The sequence below is a fragment of the Anarhichas minor genome, unplaced genomic scaffold (assembly GCF_050575085.1).
Source record: "Anarhichas minor isolate MPS153535 unplaced genomic scaffold, ASM5057508v1 ptg000062l, whole genome shotgun sequence".
Taxonomy (NCBI): Eukaryota; Metazoa; Chordata; class Actinopteri; order Perciformes; family Anarhichadidae; genus Anarhichas; species Anarhichas minor.
The window spans coordinates 3,509,848-3,533,790 of NW_027466508.1; the positions used below are offsets into that span (position 1 = coordinate 3,509,848).

The window sequence follows — 23,943 nt, forward strand, 5'->3', positions numbered from 1 at the left end:
CATGTATACACTCATAGTTAGCAGGCCGGATGCCCTTCCCTAAGCTACAGAAGACTGTGTATATACACAGTAAACTTTACATTTATTTTGAGTACGTTCAACCTGCACTGATCCAGCACTGACCCAAGGGTTTTACACAAAACTGTCAAGAAAATTGCTAAGGAATTTATGCATGGCTTTTTTACTGCTGGGCCTCTGCCCGTGAGGTGCTTTTAGGGCCATGTGCCTGTAAAATGTGTTATTGAATTGCAGTTTTTTCTGTCCCATTACTATTATTATTGCCATACCATTCACACATGGGGCTAAAGTGTGGGGATAGGGGTAGGGATAATAGAGGAGGTGAGTCTCATTACTTGCAACCTGTGTCAGGGGTAATGGCAGACGACTCGCATGAAAAGAAACAATCACAAAGTCACTGAAATATTTGATTTGGTTCTGGCAATACATAAATAAATCAAATACATGAATGAAAAATACTTCTAAATATGGAAAATGATAATACCCATTTAAGTGGAAGCATGTGAAATTCAGATCTCTGAGAATAATAAGATACTTTGCACCTTCCCTTTCCACTTGCCTGACAAGAACAGCTGGTACATTGTGTTGAAAGACACAGGAAACAGAGGCAGAGGTTAATTACATATTTGAGATGCATTGCTTGTACTGCATCATTCTGAATCTCTACGTTTGAGATTTGAGATTTAAGAGAACTTAGAAAACCTTCAGCAGTCAATTCAATTTCGAAATTTAGAAAGAGTTAAAAGGCCGTTTGCTATTGGGTCGAACGTGGGAGCATCTGCAAAGCAAAACAATTAAAACAAAAGAATAAACACAGAGGCTAGGTGATATGAATCATGGTCCTGGGCAGTGGCTTTCTATTCATCAGCTTTCATCTGCTGGCAATCTCACTGAGGCTTGATGCAGGAACGGCCTGGGCTTGACCCTCAATTTCTTTTACAGCTACAGCGCAAAATGAGCGTCATGGTGTGTTGATGTTTTTTTTTGGAACCCTGTTGTATGTATATAAATCACTGTCACTGCTTGTTTTTTTATTGCAGATGTATTGGTTTCACCCCTGACATTCACACCAAACAAAAGCAAGCATATCTCAAAAGGCTGCTGCATAACATTGCACACCATTGAGAGGAAACATCATTCAACCAGAAACTGTTGCAAACCGCTGAAAGCACCATGAGTAATGTGTCAGCGGTAGTTAGGTACTGCAAGCTGTCAATCATAGAACCTTTTATTAAATTGACTTTCATATAACTTGCATAACTTTTTCATTGTGGTAAGAAATTCATATAAAGCATCTGCAAACACTATTTGACTTGGGTCAGCACAGTAAGGACAAAATGGCATATTGAAAGGCTCTAATCATTTCACAAGCGTCCCATCTCACACTGATTTTTTAGGCGTGGACAATAACAGAGTATCATTGTCCAAGAGAAAAGGCTCTGACACACTCCCAGACAAACAAATGACCAGGACACTAGCTCAACCCGGGCGTGCTCAGCTGATTTATGATTTCAACGCTCTGCCTGAGCTGAAATGATTATGCAGGCAGCTCCCTGGGCCCCAAGCAACCATAAAGGTTAGAGGTTGTCCACCACTCCACACCCAGCCATATGGAGAGAGCACGGACAGGTGAGTTCATAACTGCCGATCGTGGATCCAAGCCCTCAAAGGGGTTTGGGATCACTTCTATGCAGCCGGTCAGCATTCAATGCAGCACAAACATGATCAGTTTATCATATACAAGTTTCTATTCTCAAGTTGAGTTTGAGTCGCCATGAACAAGGATGCACGTGAGCAGCCTTCCAGGAAGTGTTTTAATGGCCGACAAGCCCCCTCATTGTTCATCAGTTATTTGATTGGACGCTGCAGCTGATCGGACTGATCTGATTGTTCTCAACATCACTGGAGTTTCATACCAGAGTGAAGTGGTCTCTCCAGCTGTTAAAAACGACTGACAGCAAATCCAGCTGTGATCAGCGGCCGCCGTCATCAGAAACAGACGTGGCTTTACGTGACGCTACTGAGGGAAAGACGCCTCGTTTCTCTTAAAACATATTTCCTCGTTTCCTCTCACCTCTCTTTGCCATAATTTGACATGTGGAAATATGCGTGTTGTTAAGGTTAGAGTGAATGGCTGGGGAAGGCTGTAGTGCCACGGTCACATAAGCTGTTTGGTGGAAAGCGATGAAACCCCTCCCTCTGACCATCTGCCATGGGGCTTTCCTTTGTACTCTGCAGTCTGGACAGAAACAGGGGCAGACTGTGGTGACCTAATGTTGAAACTGAGACACAGCCGCCTTCCAACTGGGCAGTACATCCCCGCCTGCTTATTGATGGTCAGAGTGGGAGATGTCGTCCACAAGGAAGTTGTACATCTTAAACTGTCACAGCTGATATTTGCGGTCTGACAACCTGCCTGAATCCAAAATCTCATACTGCACAAACACAGACACATGTACTCATGCATATACAAATGTACACCTAACCCTGTACACAGATATGTGCAAAAAAAAAAATCACACAGTGTGTCATTGAGAAAATGGGCGAGTTGCCTACAGTGTGAGAATGAAGTGTGAAAGGTTGTGATATTCTAGTGATTATGATTGATAGCAAAACTGTCATATGCAACAGCTATGGCTGAGTAGTGGCATATATACGATTATGTTCCACTAGGCTTCATAAGCTTTGTCACACTGGTGGTGGATTTGTGAGGTAGCACATGCATACAATCATCTCCACACCATTTACATTAAACATGTTGGATAGCCCTGATGCTACACAGAATTTTATATGGCATTAAAAACATTATAGGCAGGTAGTCCATGACGCTCCCTCTTTAACATCTTAATGGCTGCTGGATAGAAACAACTCTAAATAAGCTATTTGTCACAAATTATCAGGAAAAATAGCCAAAAACACCCACTTGCAGACATTACTTCTTGTCTTAAATAACGAACCACAGTGTGATTTTATTTTTCCTTTTCAGATTTCCCTCGTACATAAATCCAGTCAGCTGGAGAGGTATTTAACAGCTCATTCCTGACTTAAAACCATAAGCTGCAGTGCAAGAGACAAAGCCAACATTTGCCTCTCAGCCAGGCTACAGGTCGGTGAAGGGGGCCCTGGATTCAGATTGAGCAGAGGACGATCTAACTGAGGCCCAACGCTGTAATCACACATGAACAGATGGCCTTGCTGGAGGACTCTAAATCCCTCCTTCGCTCAGACCTGCTACCTGCAGCGCACCGAGCTCTCGCTGCCCTCAAAGCGTTGTTGCACATCGATAATGGTCCACAGTAAAAAAGGGGGCTGGCAGGCTGATTTTACAGTTCGAGAGATGGCAGTGTTACCACGAGCCATGAAACAGCCAAACCATCATACCCTCCATGGCTAACCATCTTTAGTAAGTATATAAAACATTGTGATTACTAGAGCTTTACGTTGTGTTATTGCTCCTATATGCATACCACAGGGAGCTTTTAATGTCCTTAAGAGAAGATATCCCTGCACCTAAATATGTCTTGTTTCATGAGATGCCTATTGGACATTGCATGGAAAGCATTTACGCTCTCTCAGATTCAAATAAAAACTGCATTCACTGACTGCGGCAGTAATAAAAACATTTTTTTATACAGTACAGTGTACTTGCCATTTATCAAATTTATTTCTGTGAACTCCCATGAGATAAAGAAATATGGAAAATGATAATAAATGAAAAAAAAAGTCCTATGTCCTGTGTTCTCTCTTTGAAATCATGGCGGTGATTTACGATTGACGAATACAAATAATGCCTCTGTTGTGTTTTGCTGTGCATCAGTGTCCCAGTGCAGACAGAAACAGAAACATATTCCACTCAAACTCTGGCTATTAATCAGGCAAAAATAAAGGGGATAAAACCAAAAAACTTTTAAAGAATTTATTTACTTGTTAACTAAAGTTTCATGCAAAGTACCTGAGGGCATCTCACAGATGATTGCGGTGCCCCAGAGCTCCAGAGCAAACAAGAGATTGTAAATATTTCCTGTTGCAGGAGCCCAACTGAGCTATTTTCAAGGGCCCTGGAATAAGACAGCTACAGGCTGTAAAATGTAATGATTTGTCAAATCAAAGTGATATACTTGCCATTGAGCGATATGGTGACCGGATTCTATTTGCAGGCACTTGCTTTTAATCGGAAGCTGCAAAATGAAACCGTGCGCAGTCAACTGAAAACTACACCCAGATGACTGTATCACAGACAGGAAATGAATTATGTCTCCCCCTCCCTTGTTGTCATGTGTGTTTTCTATAAAACTGTCAACCAGCAGAAGAAATACAGCATTGTCTGCGCCAACTACACGCTAACTGTTGGATGCTTAGTGCCATGGTTCAATTCAACATCTCATCTATCAGGGTCAAAAATGGCAGCTCTGTTGTACCTCGTCATGTCTAATCACCCGAAGATCCCACCTTGTGCTTCTAGGGTGGTGCGTCACTTATTGTTTAACAATTATAGTGTACACCTCTGTGCTTTAATGGTTTGCTCCGACTTCCCCATTGGGGCTGCAGACCTGATTTTTGCTTTCTCTGTTTAATGGCAGGAGGAGGAGCAGGCTCCCTGTGCCCACTGAGACACATAAAGCTGTAATTAAACTCAGCCAGATTGGTTAGGGAGAGAGGGCAGGGCAAGTGCACACCCATAGGACACACTCAAAACACATACTCAAGCAGATACTATATATATATATATATATATATATAATTCATGGGGACACAGCACATGCTCAGTACATCCACATGCAGGTCACACAATGTTATCTTTCTTACAATACATACACACACCTCTAGACACACGGGAGGCTATTTTAAAGCACTGAGAGGTGAAAAGGAGCAGCTCTATAGTCCAGTGATGGAGAGGAAGGGAAAGCCACGGGGAGATGAAGTGGGGCGGAAACCTGGACAACTTGTCACAGTGATACTGGACAGTGTGTGAGTGGATCCAGCTGGTTAAACTCGGCCTTCAAGAACGAAGAGTAAGACATTAAAGGACAACAAGTCACCTCGTTTGAAAGGTAATTGCTGTAATTACAATCCGCAGCAATCTCAGGTTTTCTCCATGTAACTACATCTGAAGAATACCAAAGTATGATACAGTATCAAATAGGGCAGTGAATCCAAGGAACTGTCTCGCAGGGACTGAAATGTTACAACACAGACTTTTCTCACTACAGTTGTTTTCACTTGTCAAACCAGGTGTGACAAATAACATCAATGACTTGTATTCTATGGCATTCTAGGTCTGCCAGTGTTATTACCCTGAAACAGTCAACGCTGGTTCACTGGCCATGGCTTAATAGCACACCTGAACTAAAATGTTGTATGAAACAGTCATCATATGAGGCCTTTTTTTGTGGAAGACATTTTGACATGTCACACTAGTAAAAGCACAGGTGAAACAGGCGTCTGTTCCTTGCATCCTTCATCAGTTACGCAGGGCAAGACGCGAGGAGAAGACGTAAGTGAGGGAAAAGTGGATGCAATTTCAGAGACTTGGGATGCACCCCTATGCGATGTTTTTGAGTGCACAATGTAGTGACACTCAAATAAAATGGCAGATGGTAAATGTAGTCCACAATATAAGCTTCAAGACCTTTTTCACAGCATACATTTTGACCCATCTTAGAAGGTAAAAACACAGGTGTAACTAATGACATTATGGCTCCATCTGATTTAAGTGTGTCAGTGAGACAGTATACACAGCATATAACTTTTTAAACGTTATTGGCAACACCTGTGTTTGACGAGTCAATACTCCTGCTTTGAAAAAGGTATATTAGTCCAAATAAATTAACAACTTGTGTAAGTGTCCAAAGCCTCTAAATCGGTGCTTTCCATGCTGTGACAAATACAAATGGTCTGGTGGAGGGAAGTGTTTGAAACATCAAAATTCAAATCCACAGGATCAAAATAACATTGATATGCATGCCATCAGTTACAACTTATTGAATGTAGTTTGCATTCTTTGATAAATATTTGAATAAGTGTTTCTTGTTGAAGGACTGTTTTCCCTTTAGAAATGTGCTTCCTACATTATATTTGCCGTATATATTTATAAAAGAATAAAATGCAGTAGAATAGGTATTCACTCCTGCTGTGAATTACAATATTGCTGCATGTTTCATTCTGTGATTTAGTATAGTATTACACTGTGTTTCAATGAATAGTATTTGCATTTGATGAGACTTTACTCTGTAAAACTGGATCAGCTTGCATTCTCTTGCACCTTGCATCATATTGTATCATATTACTTGAAGGTGATATAAAGTCATTTTAATCAAGTTTATACCTTATATATCAAATTTATAGAAATCCACCTCTCCACCAGTTTGGATCTTCGGCCTGGCTTGAAAAACATCCTGCTGTGAATGGTAACTGGTAGGTAATGGGAATTGTGCTTATAGCGTCTTTCAACTGCTCAAAGCGCTTTAACACATGTTCATTCACACCCATTCATACACTCATAGCAGGGGCTAACATGCAAGGTGCCACCTGCCCATCAGGGCTATCAAACCATTCATACACAGCAGGAACAGCCTACGGGAACAATTTGGGGTTAACTTGGACTTTTTCCATCAATCTTGCCCTGAAGAATAAACAGCCCTCTGGTTGGAAGGACACAGAAAAGTCCAGGTTGGATGCTTCATGTCTGTCGGTCTGTTAGTCATACGTAACAGCTGGCTGCATTACATAATCACACAGTTGGACATGTTCCTTTGGCCCATAACTTCTGGATAATGTATCCTCCTCTTGTTGAGCTTCATCCTCCTGTCATATGGTCAATTAGTCGCCCCTGTAAGTCCTTTATTAACCTAATCCAAAGCATTATCAGTAAGAGAAATCAGCTGCTAGGTGGCCGCACATACACACAGACCATGAGGTTAGCAACATGGATGTCATCTTTCCATAAATGATATCAACCAGCTCATCCTCAGAGATCACTTTGTCCATTGAAATGTGCTGCAGATGACCTCACATTCCTGGAGGAGTTGACAACATGCAAATTAGGGGTCGAGGTTGTGGAAGATTTTTGCATCTTGGCAGCTCTACGGTTAGGATGAATCAGGTTAGTGTTTTGTTCTATTTTCCCTCCCTTCTAGGAGGACATGAGTGACAGTGTTTCCCTTCCCCCTGCTTCAGTTTGCTCTTTGGTGGTGTGACTGGCATACTTGGCTAACGAAAAGAAAAGAATGGAAAATTGCTATTGCATACCAATTTTGAAGTAGGGTAGGGGATTGTAGCGTTTTGGGATTTTTTTTAAAACAATGATGCAATTTGCTGTAATTTCAATACAAATACAGACACACTCAACTGCACCTAATGTGACGAGTAATGTCACACTATTAGCTAAAGTGCATGTATTTAAAGGCATCTAATAGCTTTCTATTACACTAGCTGTTGTATTGGCTATTGTAATATTTAAAGACCTATACAATCTGTATCTATGTTCATGTTGGCTGCCCTGCATTGCTACTGATTTGAATTATCTGTTCTATAAACTGCATCTGTCATTCAGAAAATAAGTTTGTTTTTATGTTTAGCTATACCATACTAAATCTCAACATGCAGTTACTGTAACAACAACTACATAAAGCATAAATTCCAGGACTTAAGGTTTTTGGTGGAAGCTCTCCTTGAAAGTTGGGCCACCAAAAAAACTGCTAAATGTTATGCTTGCAATCTTCTCTTGGTGAGAAGTTTGATACCATTCTCATATTTTAAAGTGGTCGATATTCTTTAACTCAAATAGCAAAGCATTTTACAAAATATTGCAATACGGCTTTCAGTTTTTGAGCAAGATGCTTTATTATTGGTGTTTTAAGTTGTTCTCTTGTGTGTGTGTGTGTATTTTAATAATTAAATAGGCTTACACCTTTTTCATGGCAGACATGTTTAGTTGTCATAGCGAGAATAATAAAGGTGAAACACATTTTAATAACGATGGCTCTGTGTCCCAGTAAGTCATGCCGTTTAATGTTGTCAATTACACTTTCCTGCTTTGACATGCCAAAATGTCTGCCGTGACATTAACACACATAAAAGACTGTTGAAAATAGAATTTACAGTGCAGAAAAAAAAGATTCTGTGTTGATGTTCTTACATCAAATTATACAGTATACCAAATGGCAAAGAAATACTCACCCCAAATGTGTCTTTATTAATCTGTGATGAAATCCCTGTGGAGAAACATGAGCAGTGATTGCTTTACCTCGCTGAGCATTAGGACTAAAAATACCCCACACATATCCAACCCTTTTCTCTGAAGTTCTTTACCCGATGTTTGTATCTATAGTTTATCCATATCTTCATTGCGCTCTGACTGCGAATTTCCCCATGCCAGGTACAATTATACTGTCTAGCGTGCTCGTCATTACATTGGGCTTTACAGTGTTTGTATTCAGGCTACTTCTCACGTTTACCCAGATATTACCTGCCCTCTGAAGTAACACATGGCCCAAATAAAAACATGTAATCGTGGCATTGAAGTTTTGGCAGGTGACATGTTTTCAGTGATTATTTCCTGCCACAGAGCTGCATTTTTCTTTCTGTGGGTGTTGAATGATTAACAGTAAATAGAGCATAACTGATCTCAAAGCAAGTGTTTCATTCACACACACTCAAATACACAAGGCATGTGAATGGAGAAATCAAATGTTCACTATGACAGAGGCACACTCAAGAGTAACTTTGACTAAGTAAACCTTGAGAAGACACAACTAGGAAGATTTTATGCTGTAGGTGGGTAGGAAACTTGAAACTTATTCGAAACTTATTGTGGCTCCAGTGGGAGCTGTGCAAGGGTGATGCATTGCCTCAAGTGACGTCATATGAGGCAGCGTTGGCTGGGGCGGAGGACTCCAAGATTGAAAAGGAAAATAATCTGGGTTGCGTAGTTAAAAAGAAGTGAGTTTATCAAACCTGTGCAGCCTGCTCCTAATCAGTTTCAGGCGACGTTAGCCGCTACTAGCATAACACACCCAAATCTCTGACTGAATTGTTGGCTGTCAATATCAATATCAATAGGTTTCTGATTTGCTATGAGATAGCCAATCTAGAAGCAACTGACCACATTTTTCATTATGTCTACTGTAAGCTATTTGTTAAAGGGATGCTTACTGGACAATTTTTCCAAAATGACCCAGATGTTTTAACATATTTGCACATACTTTATGCACATTGAAGAAAAGTAGACTTTTGTACAATATCTCACTAAATATATTTACATGACATACAATTCGCCATCAGTGCAATACATAGGAATGTTGCATATTTACCAAATGTTAGACTCTTTCCTTTATGAAGAAAAATAATTTCAATGACAGAAGCTGATATAACTAATGTGTAAAGTAACATGTGCAACTTTCATATTGGTTAACAGCTTCACAGGAAATAAAAAAAATAAAATCTTAGTACCGCCCTATCAATAATCAAATATTAAGCATTGAAAAAGTAATAGATCACATGTACATATTTATCTTCATACATGTAATGGATTGCTTTTGTACAAATATTTTATATAACTTTGGCAGTTTATCAAGAACAAAGTTATCGGAAAAATATCAAACAATAATATCAAACTGTCAGCAATATCATGTAAGCTTGCCTTCCAAAGCTCATGTTCACAGTGGTCATTCAGAAAGGCTGGAAGCTGATGGCCAAAAACAAAGAACTAAAAGCCAAAGAAAAGAAAACGTTTCCATCTTTTCTGCTAAGACTGTTAGCACTGGAGGCTGTCGTCATTGTTGTCATGGTTATAAAATTACAAACACCTATGAAGGTTTACATAGCAGTCATCGCCATTTAAAAAAACATGGTCTATTTTCAGGTCGACTTAAAATACAAACAGTTTGAAGGCAAGGGGACAGGACCCTGCTCGGTGGTCACTGTAGAATCATGGGAGAGACATGACTGAGAAGAGGACATGCACAACAGTGCTTTGTGGAAGAACGTGAAGCCAAAAAACAAGGATGCAAAATGAAAGACTTTGCAACAATCAAAACGCCACACTGTCAGAAAAAGACTTACACCGGACAAAATAATCGAGCAAATTTCAAACATACGAAGTTCACCATATTTCATATACGTTGGTTTTGTTCTTTTTTTCACTGGTTTGGCACTTTATTGGAACAAATCTCTGTTCAAAAAGACTAAATGTTGTACAAAAGGTATTTCATGTCTCGTTAACATAACTCGTAGAATATAGTACTTAATAGTAAGCATACGGTAAGTAAACACTTGTACATACTGTAGTTTTAAAATGAACATTCCAACAGATGTTTTACGCACATGCACAAAAACAAACAAACAAACACAACTCTCTCTCTCTCTCTCTCTCACTGTCTTGCTGCCTCGACACATTTGGGCCTCCTGCGCTTCTCTTTGGACAATCTCATTCTCCAGCACCTATCCAGAAAGAGCATCTGTTGCTACTGCTCCTTCTCCTTCTGCCTTTTCTTTTTATCTCCCACTTAAGACAACACAACTTTTTTAATACTGCATTTTTTTTTTTTTTGCACATTATGATACTTCCTCCGCCGAGCGTGTGTCTGTCTTGAGACGCACAAACTCTTTGGCCACCTCGTCATTGGTCCTTTGAGAGAGTATCCTCATGATGGTGAGGCCAGTTTCGTCCATGGCGACGCTTTTCACCAGGGGGTAGCAGGCGGAGCAGCTGCCCTTGTCTGCTAGCTCTCTTAGCTGGATGACCGTCATGCCGATGATGCGGTCCTCACGGGCAAAGCAGTAGTCCTTTACTGAGACGTGCAGCTCGTAGGCTTCCGGACCATGTTCATTACTTAGAACACTGGGAGAAATGACACGCAGAGATCGGAAAGGTCATACTCAAGAGCAAAATCAGTAGTGTTGTACTATACTGCAGTAGGCTACTTCAGTGTTAAAAAGGAAACTGCGTGAATAATATAAATGTAGGGTTTACCTCGTTGTGACAGTTTAGACACTGTCAAGTTAGCTGTAAGTCACCTAAAAGTACACTAACTTGACTTTGAAAAATTATTTTTGAAACGTAATTAAAAGCCCAAAGTGTCATTATGATGACTTGTACACAAGTGCACACAAATTGCTTTTTGGACAGTGACATTCGGCTTTGTTCCCAGTGAATATAGTGTCAGGAAGAGACTGTGGCTGGGTGATATTCCCACAGCTTATTAAACAATTCAGTCGTGTTTTGCAAGTGAAATTAATGTTTCTATTGAAATGAGCCATTATACTGAGCCAACGTTTTGTGGCCAGCCACAACAGCGATGCTGGTATTGTTTTCACCTTTCACCAATCTGTGTGTGTGTCATCGTGGGTTAGCATTGTGGGGTCCTGAAGACACCTGCTGTACACCCAGTGTACTGCCACAGAAGCGGTTTTGAGTACTTTGACATATTTTGTCACAGAGATGGCGTCGCAACTGTGCGAGATGCAGTCATGAAAGTACGGGTGAGTAGTTTAGATCAAAATTAAGGCTGAGTTCTAAGACCCGTGTGGTCAGAGCAAGGGAGCCAGAAGTAGAGGTGTAGGAAGTGGCAAAGAGGCCATTGTTCCCCCTACTTCACCAATCGCAAGATAGACCCTAATTTTAGGCTGTTTATTTAAATCATCCGCAGCAACTTGAACAGCTTCTTAAAATGACAGTGATAAAGTTAAGAGTAAATCTATATGCAGACAGCACTGAGTCTGCACTGATGTTGCACTCTGGTGTTGATGGTCACTTTAGCTCAGTGACTTTAGTTGGCTTGGCTCAGAATGACTACATTCAACAGCTTCATGCAATGATCAGATGTGCTGGTAAGGCAATTGCATTCGAAAAACTGTCAAGACTTTGGCAGTCAGGTATTATGTGGTATATATGTTGCTGGAGGATCTTTTAAGTATGCAGATAGCATACTGAATACTAGTTTGAAGATACTGCAGCATATAGCACAGGTACAGAATATTGACAATTTTTAGGTTGTATGTAGGCAGCAAAATACTGGATGATAATAATATTAATAATAATAATGTAGGCTTTTGAAAACATCCCTAGTTTTGCTCCCTCTTCACCTCTGTAACTGCCATGAAGGATGCATGATTACTCACTATTGGAATGTTTCATTGTACTTTGGTGACCAATTGTTATTCTTGGTCTTGGTGCTGAATTTGCGCTTCTTGTCAGTCAGGTGTGGTCCCACGGCGTTTACCTCTACAAACGGCCGGAACATGGCGTTGGTTTGCCAGATGAGGTTGTTCACTTCGAACACTGATAAATACAGAGAAAACAATGATGAGCAAAGTCAAACGCTAATGATGGCTCAATATATATATTCCTGGCCTTATTCTCTATTTTTTTATGTGTATTTATTATTTTTCCCCACAGAGAATTGGTTAAATGTAGAAAATATAATATTATACATAGATATTGTCAGAGCAAATACAATACAATTTCATAGCAGAACTTGTCTGGAACATTAACAGTAAACATCTTTGGGTGTCATTTATGAGTCAAATTGCAAGAGTTTATTTGTAGACTATTTTAAACACAAACAATGTGCAGGGATAAATCCATTATAAAGGAGAGTGAGACGCTGATATTGCATAGGAACATCTCACCCTTAACGCTGACTTTGTGCTCTCCGGTGCCAGGGTGAGAGATGAGATTCACTTGCATTGACACCTCCCCCACCGATCCGTTGGATGACTCACCTGGACACACACCAAAACAACAAGAGGAGAATTGAAGAAAAAAAAAAAAGAGAGAGAGAGAGAGAGAGATGAAAAGTCCGATCCAAAACTGTGGGTGCAACTTAGTGGATGAGGTATCCAGAAATTGATCTGAAAATGGTGTAAAAACACCTCTCTCTGTGTCGAAGCTAAAATAAATGAATAAATACAATAAAACAGTCGGGGAGTAAACTTGAATTCACCATATGGTAGCTAAGTAGCAAGCAACGCCAGGGTTTCCTTTAGCTTGAGGCTGAACAGGAGCCACAACAAGAAGAAAAAAAAACCCCGAAATAATAATAATGGTTTGAAGGCCATGGAGGAGGCAGATGGTGTGGAGGGATGCACAGGAAAAATAATGTTCTGCAAAATGAAATCCTGTTCAACGTAACAGAAATACAAACAAAACCCTGCATTTGACTGTATGCAGTAAAGTCAAGTGAAATGAAAGCAAAACAACATATGAGGTAGAGAGGGGACAAGAGTGAAGGCAAAGAAAGAGATTTGGGCACCACACCCTGCACAGGTACATCATTACAGGTTCAAACACATGGGGACAAACTGCTGCCAGTAAACAATTAGGACTCATTGCTGACCATGTGTCTCACTTTTCCTGATGCAAGGATGTGTGTTTCATCCAGTACGGGGCAAATAGGTGTTTAACCCTGGAAGACAAGTGCCTGTGTGGTTGATGAAAGGACATGTTGATCCAATAGCTAATCAATATGCGCCAAACATGCAGTGCACATTATAGCTGGTAATGGCAAACAAGCCTCTTGATTTATTGTAATGAAAATTAAGCCCAGGACATTTAGGAAATTACATTTAGGAAATTTAGGAAATGACCCGGGCAATGAGCAGCACATTTACTACAGCTACGGGCAGAAATAATGTCATTCATAATTAGATTCTGCATGTTTTCTGACTGGGGTTAGAGACGAGACACTGAAATGGGCAGTTGGAGGGACATGGGAGAGCAGCGTGTGAATAAGATGAATGGTGCATAAGGGAGATAAATGCAAACATAGACACAATGGTGACAGTAAGGAGGGCCAGCAGATCAAGTGAGGAAAATGCTAACAAGAAGAGGTAGCAGATAAGAGAGGTCAGTTGAAGGCATTCATTTTTGCACTGTGGTGCATTAATCCATTTAAATTTTCCCCTTTGCTGTTTTGAAGAACCAAGATCAACAGATTGTTCTTTTATAAGCAGCAAGCTGTGATATAATGACATGACATTACTGGATGAAGAAAGATGTGTTTATCTTTGTTAGTACTATTTTGTATTGTAGCTATAGAACAAACAGAAATACACTTGCATGCGTCCAAACACACACTTTGCAGGAATAGACTAGTGCATGCGATGGTCTAAGCGTGCCAGAGCACTGGGGTTGGTGATTAATGAAACAGTGTCCACTGTGCTTCATCACACATCAGCACATCTCCACACTGTTTACTGACCTAATGCGCTTCATCTACCACTTCACTGACTCCACTTACAGGCATCACGTTGTACCAGCTCAGACAAAGAGCGACAACACGGTGTCAACTCAGAGAGAGGAGGAACTGAAACGCATCAAGCAAATCTCAAAATAGCATACAGCGAAACACTGTGCGTCTATATGCCCATCTGCCAGTCAGCGAGAACGAGAACACTGGTTTGGGGCCTGCTGGCTGACTAGCTTTCTCCCGTTGCCATTCTGTTCCCTGCTGCCTGCCTATGCAGCGTTCTGCAAGGCTAAACACTGAGGCAGCCAGGAGCTTAAAGCTTCAACGCCCAACTGGGCTGAATTCCCTCTCGAATCTCTTCGTACACCTGAAGGTATTTCAGCCTTGTTATAGAGAGCGACGGGAAGAAACTTCCATATGAAGACAGATGAATGAGACAAGTGGGTCGGTGATGACGGAGAGAAAGAGAACAAAAGGGAATTTATACATTTACACTATACATGTATCTTATAAATTTGTCACGGCAGTGTTTTTACGTGTTTCTCATAAGAGAGCGAGAGAACTAGAGCATGGGAGCATTCAAGCCCCTCAGGGTGATGTGGCCACTGAAAAACGTGCTTATTTTTTATTTATTTATTAACAGTGAGAGAGATAAAGGACTTAAACAGTGGGGGGATGAATGCAATCACTGCAATGTCCACTGCACATATAAGCCTAACAAGAATAAGGTGACACAGAGAGATCCTCAGAACACATTAACTGCTTTGTAAAGGAAGCTAAGACCTCCGCAAACAGAACTATGCAGAGGTTAAAATGAGCCAGGGACTGGAGCCACATTATTTTCAATCAATTCTAAATACCAATAGAAGCAGCTGGTGATTTGGTGATAATCAGGCTTTCCTTCTCATTTAATGCACTTAAATGTTTCCTGTTATAGAAGTAAAAAGGCTGCAACAACAGCAGCAAAATGCATTCTGAATTTAACTACCAGAGTTTATCAAGTTTAATTATGTTTACTAACTAGTATCTGAAGAAAGTGCTTAAGTGCTGTGGTGCAACAGTATCGACAACATGTGCTTTTATCCGCACCTTTCCAGCCACTTTCACTATCCAAGCATCTTTTAGCATCACTTGGTCTTGCTTGCAGTTCTCACCTGAACCGACCTGATGCGACGCTCTCTACAGAACACAGCTTTTAACCTCAAAGTTTTTCATTACTTGACTCCTGAGGTAGTTCCACTCCCTGAACTGAAACCTAATTGAGCGCGACCTTGGCTAGCTCATTACCTTGAGAGGTTTGGGTGCATATATATTTCTTGATCAAGGCATCTGTAGGTTGAGTGTAAAGGCTGAGAGCATATTTGAGGGACTTCATATCGTGGCTTTTTTCAAGGAAGGTTTTCTTCAGTCCATTTCCTCCGGCATGGAAGTATTGCTGAAAAACAAACAAGCAGAAAAAAGCAGCTCAGATTTAGAATTTTCCAAGGTGAACAGAAACTTTGGAGTAACTTTGAACATGATGGCAACCTCTTTTGAGTACGGCAGCAGGTTACAATTGGCTGAGAGTGGCCTAGAATTATGTGGACGGGATGCATTTAAATAGGAGACGAAAACACATAAAGAGACCAGACGAGAGACAGCAGTAATAGCCACTTTTGTAGCTAATTGCCATGCATTTACATCTGAAACCCATGCTTAGATGGTTAATGCACAATTGTGCTCATAAGCCTGATAGCTGAGGACAGAACAGGCTTTGCTCTCTTTTCAAATACTGTCACTCCCACATGTGGACAGTGGGAGGGTGGCCACAGACAGGAGGTGTAGCTGAAAAGTAAAGATGAAGTACTTGGAGACACATTTCTAAGCCCTTTGTTCTTTTGTGCTTGTTATGTGTTAAGCTATCACTCCCTTGTAACACACGATCATTATAGGAACAACATTTTTTGAGGTTTTTGCAGCGTTAGTTTAGGATTTATTGTTGTGATCCAAGTCAGAAAGTTGAAACACAATAGTCCCATACCCGTAGAGGCACTGAATCAAACAATACAGTAGATGTAGGGTGCACAAATTGTTCAGCTGGCATTTGAGCCACACCATCTCATCACACATATAATGATGCCCCCAATAGGGACTGGTTGGTATTTTTGTTTTTTACTTGTGTCAGGTCCGGGTTAGAAGAAGAAGGAGGCACTGTTTTCTGCCTCATTAATGACTCATATGTCACAAAATTTGACTGACGTGTGCCTCTTGTGAACGATGCATAATCTGGCATGCAGGTGGTTTGTCATGGGTGGAGTTCATGCAGATAAATAAGATAAAATCACAGTAAATGGGAAACTGCATCTAGCCTACAGCAAACAATAAATATATCTCATAGACAAAGATTTATGCTAAATTGCATCCTATAGCCGACCTCTATGTCTGTCAAATTAAATTAACAACATGCATTTGTATATATTTCAACAATAATTATTGTCAATTTTCAAAGAAATACTGAACTTGCATGGCACTTGTATGGAAAACAAACTATAACAAACAATATTTGTACGATAAATAAAATCAGTCCAAGCACAATTAACTTAATGCTTACATTTCTAGTGAAAGAAAACAAGAATCTTCTGAATAAAATAAATAAAAATTGCTTCTTTGTGAATTTGTGCGTAAATAAATATTTGTGACTATTTTTACTGCCATTTCCAAATCACTTTATAGTAACTTCAATAGGTAAACCAGCCATTTCAAAGAGATATATGTTTGATGTATCACAATTTCATTTTAGGAATGCGTTATTGAAAACAAAAGCCAAAAATAAGGTTCTGTGAAGATTGTAATTCATTTTCATTTTCAGAAATTGGTCACATAGGTCCACATAGAATGGCCACATGGTCTGGCTCTGGTTATGTGTTTATTATTATGTTTATTCAAATAAGAAAAGCCATTCTAATCAACTCGTCATTGCATTACTGTTTATTGGTCAAGGAGTGTGTTAGTATATGTTGGAAGATGCCCATAGTGTTTCTGCTAGGCTGCAATGCTGCATTCCCTCTGACAGGTGACAGGGCAGCATCGCCCCACATGCTCAAAAATATCTCCCTGCCTCTGGCATAATTACCTGCCAGACAGCCATCCTTCCTACAGTAGCCTATATATTTCTATATATATATCCTTCTGCTCTTCCTTATATCTTTCCCTATTTCCTTAATCTCATTCTTTGTTTCTTCAGTATTTCCTTTTTTCTTTTGTTCTTCTCAATCCTCGAGGCTTATCAGCGGTTGGCATCTTGTGGTGAACCAGGTGAGGTTACTCTACACAAACAGATACTCCCGTGTATTTTCAATATACTGTATTTATAAACCTCTATCTGACAACAGGGCAAACAGGGTATATTCTTAAAGACAAAAGGCATATGTGCCTCTGGGGTAACATTTGGGCTGACTAGTGAAATAACAGAAGTCAGTACTACATATTTGTAGTAATCAGTATATTTTGTCTGTTGTAGAGAACAGGTTTAAAGCTGTTGTGCAATATGACAAATATGACGCAAATAACCCTCTGAATAGCATTTCTTGGGCTGATTATCTAACTCTCCGGAGGCATTACTGATCTATGTTAATTGACTGTTCTCATTGGAATACTGATGAACAGAATTCCTGCGACATGATTGATCTGAACCTGCAGGTAGTTTCCTTGGAGACAGCAGAATCAATTAGTTTTGTCTTTATGATGCAGTCTTCCCCTGGTGGCACCTCACCATAACTCTCTTCTTGTCCCTGTAGAACTGACGCTTGGTCTTGAAATTGTCTCAAATCCCTTTACAACAACACGGAGTATGGCAGTAAATTAACAGCGCTGCATTTCACACTTTCTCTTGCTGAGAGGCTTTGGCAACTTTCCATATTCCTGGATATTATTAATTACGTAACCTCTCATCTACGTGCAGCTGTATTGTGTCTCAAAAAGAAACAGCAAGGAGATAGAAATACTATCAAAAAGAGGAGATTTCAAACAATTAATGCCAGCTCATTTGCAATTTGTGAGGTGACAGTGAAGGATAACACAAAACATACATACACACACACACACACACACACACACACACACACACACACACACACACACACACACACACACACACACACACACCAAAGAGGTTGTTTTTCCATTTGAGATATACTGTTAATGCACCTTTTTCAGCATGTAAGTATCCGGCCATAAACATCACTATGTCCTAAGCACATCATGACATAAGCCACAGCCCCACACATTTCACTGTTTTTGATTTACAAAATTCTCATTTAAGTTAATTTGCATATCTCTGCTCTGCTATGCCTTAGGTGGCTGTCGTTGTCTTTTCTAAAGGTCAAGTTTAGCCACCCAGGTGTCTCTCGCTGTACAGCCAACAATGTAATCTACATAAAACTCACCTTGATGGTGGGAAGCACGAGGTCCAAGGCTGCACACTGTCGTGGAGTCAGACTTCTGGCTTCCTCTCGAATGACATGCTCCTGGAGGGATATCAGTTCAAGTCAAACACTCTACAGTTGGCAAAACAATGACGGCACCGCATTCAAGTGCTTCAAATGTTAAGCTGTTTCTCCAGTTTAATTGTTATGACCTTACGTGGGCCATGGTACTCAAGATTGAGTATTAAACTGCAAGTGTCTGATACATTTGAGCCTTGCTGTCTCAGACCAGTTCTAATAATCTATTTTAAATATGAACAATGTTTTTTTGTCAATTATAATTTATGTTTTCCTGATTTGTGAATTGACTGCAGCAAATAACTTCTGGCACTGCCTTAATTCCCAGGTGTTGGCATTAATGTTTCATGAAAAAGGTCATCCGTCTGGCTAATCATGTGTACAAAAGCTCACAAGTCTTGCTGTTATTTGCTGAGATTTAAACAACCTATTTAGAAAAGGGTTGTACAATGTGGTACACTGTGAAAATGCACATACCGTCCCTCAAATTAGAGGCTAGATATGAAACACATTTTACATACACATTTGTCTTTTGTATTCAGGATATGATATAGATTTGTCTGCCACCAATCTGTTTTAAACTGATTTTAAAGAGCTGGTGTGAGACAGAAAACGCTTTAATCAACATCTGTGCTCAGGCAAGCTCCAAAATAATGAAAGGCTGCATGGAGGAAAAACATATTTCTCTCTAATGAAAACCCCATAATGCTTTTTATTCTATGACAAAAAAAAGGGGGGGGGGGGGGGGGGGGGGGGGGGGGTAGAATTTAGTGTTCAAATAGAATTGTTCGAGTGACTTATTATACTTTTACTCATATATCCACAATTGAATGTTCTTTAAAATAAATGGTTAACTTTCTACCAAATTAAGAGGGAAAACAAATAAAACACAGTAGATCCTCCCACGTGACATATGCTTTGGAAGATAAGTGCAGCCCAGAAATGACCAGCTCAAAGGATAGATTGTCAAAATAGTCCTGCACACAGCATTATTTGTGTCAGACAAACAACATATAAGCCTGAGTAACTCTGTTGCCAATCTATGCCATTACATTGGTCAGAATTCAGAGTGCTTGAATAGTAATTTGAGGGGTAGTCATTTTGCATGTAGTAAATGAGGTTACACACATGCATTAATAATGAAATACAATTTTATATCATAAGGAAGTAATTGAACACAGCAAGTAACATAATATACTACATGAAAAAGAAAACTGTGAATTGAGTTGAAGATAATCAGTCATAATCACAAATGTCAATGTTGAATGCTTTGGGAGCAAAAAACACCCATCTGTGTGCTGACGTACTGTACCCAGAAGTTTCCACAAATAACATCTGACAGACTCCCACAAACATTAGCACAAACACACAAACAAGTATACACGTACTCGTATATAAATGCACATAAACACACATTCAGTTTGCATCTCCTGTATTGCTCAGAGCTAAAATACCTCTCTGTGGAACTCTCATACTGCTGTTGTTAGTAAAACCACAGCGTAACCACTGATCCGTTCCAATGCCTCCCTACACAGAGCTCGAGGGATTACACATCCTCCGGTCACATCAGCACTTAGATGCTAGTGTTGCACTGAGTTACACTGTACAATGTAAAAACCTACAGAGCAGCTTACATAACAATGCTTCCAAATTACATAATCCATCCATCCAAATTTGTAGATAAAGTGAATCTAAGTGCACAATAAATTGCAGATGCTAACTGATCATTTTATTTCCATCCAAACAATTTTAGACTGTGGATGAGAGAAACATCCATTTTACATTCTTGGTAACTTGTCATGATGTTATTCACTCTGACATTTAGTTACATATCTAGAAAGCTACAACAAGAGTCTGTATTATCCAATGCCTCTGATATACTATTTACAATATAATACGTAATTTTCAGCATAATTAGAGATGTCATGTTTTACTGAGATGACAACGAGTGGGCAAAGCTTAGCTAAGATTAGCAAAGCCCACTTTTGGTTCATCCAAAAATTACCTTCAGTTTGGACAGCTGTCCCAAGTCCTTGGCAGCATTGAAGATCATCTGAGCTCCCTGCTGTTGAACAGACAGATATGTTTCCGTTAACGCAAGGAAAATAAACACTCAATAGATGAATATGAAAAAAACATGATAAAAAAAAAAACCAAGCAACAAAAGATGAAGGGGTAAAATGTTAAACATTAACTCATTAATGTAATTGTGTTTTAAACCCAATTAAGACCCAGCCTGCTGTGACTCCTGGAGCTGGGGTTTGACGTGGCACTGGGTTCAGTGTACTGAACTGTACAGAACAGCCCCCGGTTGGTGGAACAGTAAACACACAGATGGCTAATGCACACATTAGGCCGTCGCCACACGTGGAGATTATAAGAATAGCAGTGTTATTTTAAAGTCCAGTTCTCAGTGTTTTAGCAATTTGGTCAAATGTAATGTATTCTTGCCTTGCTGTTAGTAAGTAGTTGGCTTCTTTTTTTAAATATTTTTTAGATTGTTTGGACCAGGTAGACCTATTTCTTTGGAGCAGGTGGCTTTGCATCACATCACATTACATCTTTAAAGCTAGTTATTTTGGAAACTCCAAGTGCCATGGAGATGAAAATGTTGAAAAACTGCTTGACATGATGCCATTAAAGTACGCTTTCATGTTGCCATAGACAATAAACCAAAACCAACAAAACAATAAATACAATATTCCTGAGATGAAAAATGTCAACCCAGCTCTAACAGAAGGATTAACAATTCACTCCACGTGTGTGAAGATTTAGTACAGTAATTTGTATGTTATGCAGGAGCATGAGAGAGCTGAACAGATGGAGGATATGAAAGAGAGAGAGAGAGAGAGAGAGAGAAAGAGAGAGAGACAGGTGGAGGGAAGTGGAGGGCATGCCAAGAGATAAAAGAGTAACAGAATAAGGGAAAAACAGATCATTGATCAAACTCACACTCTGGTCACTCAGTGGAGGCAGAACAATTGTTCTCTCGATGGTGTTCAGCACGATTTTCCAAAGCTCTTTGAGGACTCGTTTCAGCACTGTCTTCTCACAAATCTTGGCAAATAACATCAAACTGCAAAGCGGCAAAAGAAGAGCATTTGTCAGGTCAACACTCAAAGCACGTGTCTCAAACTGAGCCAGCACGGCTAATGACAACAATGAGTGATGACGCTTTAATAAATAATATGATTAAAGAAAAGGAAAAAAACACCTGTGATTCATAGATTGAATGCGGCAGCTTTATGCTTTAATCTCACCCTATTGTGCAAGCAGGGTCTCAGAGACAAGAGGAAGGATTTGGTATTTCCATATCATTAAGAGGATTCCCTGTAATACCCCATTGGCCTCAATGTTGCTTTGACAAATCGTTGAGAGCGATTCCCAGAGTTCAGTTGAAGCATATCAGCGCTATGGTTCTTTCAAGAATGACAAAAAATATAGTCCTTGAAGGTTGAAGACACTAACAGATAATCCTGGTCTAAAAATAATTGCAAAATAGTAGTAATCATTGTACTGCTGTATTCATTTTATTGGGTATTATATTTATTTTTTATTTATCAAAAAGTAAACTGGAAATAGAAACAGAAATAGAAATAAAATGGAACTGGAAAAACTCATCATTGGTTGAAATCTGTTGAGTGCTGTTGGGCCCCTGACTACCTCACCTACCACCTCAGTGCCATTTATAAGCACCCGTTGCTTCAACTACTTCAATACCTACATCAAAACTAGATTTCGACACATGCGCATCTATAAGACAGGACCATCATTAGTTAGTAATGTAGGACTCACCATTGTTGATATTGTACGTTAGTGGTCCCACACAACACAGTTATGGAATTGATTAAGTAACTTAAGCCAATTGACATGCAGTAAAGCTGGGACTTTTGGCCACTTTGACCAGTTGGATAGTCCAGCCTTGGTTGCATAAGAAAATGGTCCTTAGTTTTGAGAAGACAGGTTATACACAGTGGGTAGAGGTAGCTGAAATGTGTGTATCTATTAATCAACTTGACCTTATAGATTCTGATACAACCACCTCACACAAAAATTAACATTGACCAATCGAACGATTCAGAAACTCTGCAGGTACTATCGCACAGAGTTCAATCTGAGTGAATTTTGATACCAGTCAGTTTGAATGATGCGGTGGGATTGGCTAACCTGACCCACCAGATGGATTGTTACACAGAACCATCTGAGAAGCTGTCATTGGAAACTGTTTGGAAAAGGGCGGGCACTTTCACAAAATACTTGGCAAGTGATTGGATGAACCATCAGTCGGTAGAAAAGCGAAACAACTTTTCCCATCAAGAAATGCTTCCAGTGCCGTTCATTGCTGTTCTCTCAGTGAATAAATACTCTCCAGTTCCTATATAACTGATACTATAGTAGTATCTATGCTAACCTCTATTGGAGTCCCCATGTTGTTTAGAACAACAGTCGCCCCTCTGTGTCGCATCACACACACACCTAAGCAAAGCCAGTAGCTGCCAGTAACTCCTCTTAGCACACAGATTTGTCCGTGCACAAGCTTGCTGGACATTATTTGATGTCTGATGAGATGGATTTTCTAGTGATATGTTATTATTGCATCAACTCATAACAATGCTAGAATCCAGCTGCCGCGCAAGATAAGGAATTGGCCTGTCATTTAGGAAATTGTGTTATCATTTGTGAAATAACTGAATGAATACTAGCAACAGAAAAAGCAGTGAGTACATGTACAGTGCCAGAAATGAATAACTGTAAATAAAAACAAGTCTAAATATGTTAGCCCACTCGCCACGCTTCTTACTAGAGTGCATTTTACCGGGTGAAATCCTATTTTGACATCACCTCAAGGCCCAAACTGTCAAACTTGACGGCAGTAGATGGTTTAGCCTATTGATGCCTGAATTAATGACTTTCAATTGGTTTGTAAAAGAGGTTGGCACTTGGTTAGCACCAAGGTACAAAATTGCATCACATGTTAAAGGTTACACTCTGACCTTGCATCCAGTAAATACTAACTTTTTATCCAGGAGGTCCATAAGAGGCCGGAGGACAGTCTCTGCATCCATGGCAGCGTTGCTCCCTTTGGCCGTACCTTTCATCTGAACCAGCTCCTGGTTCATCTGCTTCACACAATCCTCGATCACACCTTTGAAACTGTGTGATAGAAAAAAACAATCCCTTAAATCCTGCTAGCTCGCCGGTCCTATCCGATTACTGAAAAGGTGATAAGAGCAGGGGTGCCTTGTTCATGATGA

The 23,943-nt window shown here is 40.0% G+C and overlaps 1 protein-coding gene across 2 annotated transcripts in view; it reads right to left on the reverse strand.

The window, feature by feature from the left end:
- Positions 1-9,221: 9,221 nt before the first annotated feature.
- unc13c (unc-13 homolog C (C. elegans)) overlaps positions 9,222-23,943 on the reverse strand; it is an 88,569-nt gene continuing 73,847 nt past the window's right edge. The window contains exons 26-33 of one of the 2 annotated variants that reach the window (XM_076077975.1): positions 23,705-23,842; positions 21,641-21,764; positions 20,694-20,753; positions 18,632-18,712; positions 15,495-15,642; positions 12,649-12,741; positions 12,139-12,298; positions 9,222-10,858 (exon numbers count right to left, since the gene is read on the reverse strand). In XM_076077975.1, coding sequence (XP_075934090.1) covers positions 10,573-10,858; positions 12,139-12,298; positions 12,649-12,741; positions 15,495-15,642; positions 18,632-18,712; positions 20,694-20,753; positions 21,641-21,764; positions 23,705-23,842 — 1,090 coding nt within the window. In that variant the 3' untranslated portion in view covers positions 9,222-10,572. The remainder of the gene's footprint in view (positions 10,859-12,138; positions 12,299-12,648; positions 12,742-15,494; positions 15,643-18,631; positions 18,713-20,693; positions 20,754-21,640; positions 21,765-23,704; positions 23,843-23,943) is intronic. The other variant, XM_076077976.1, reaches the window with a different exon arrangement.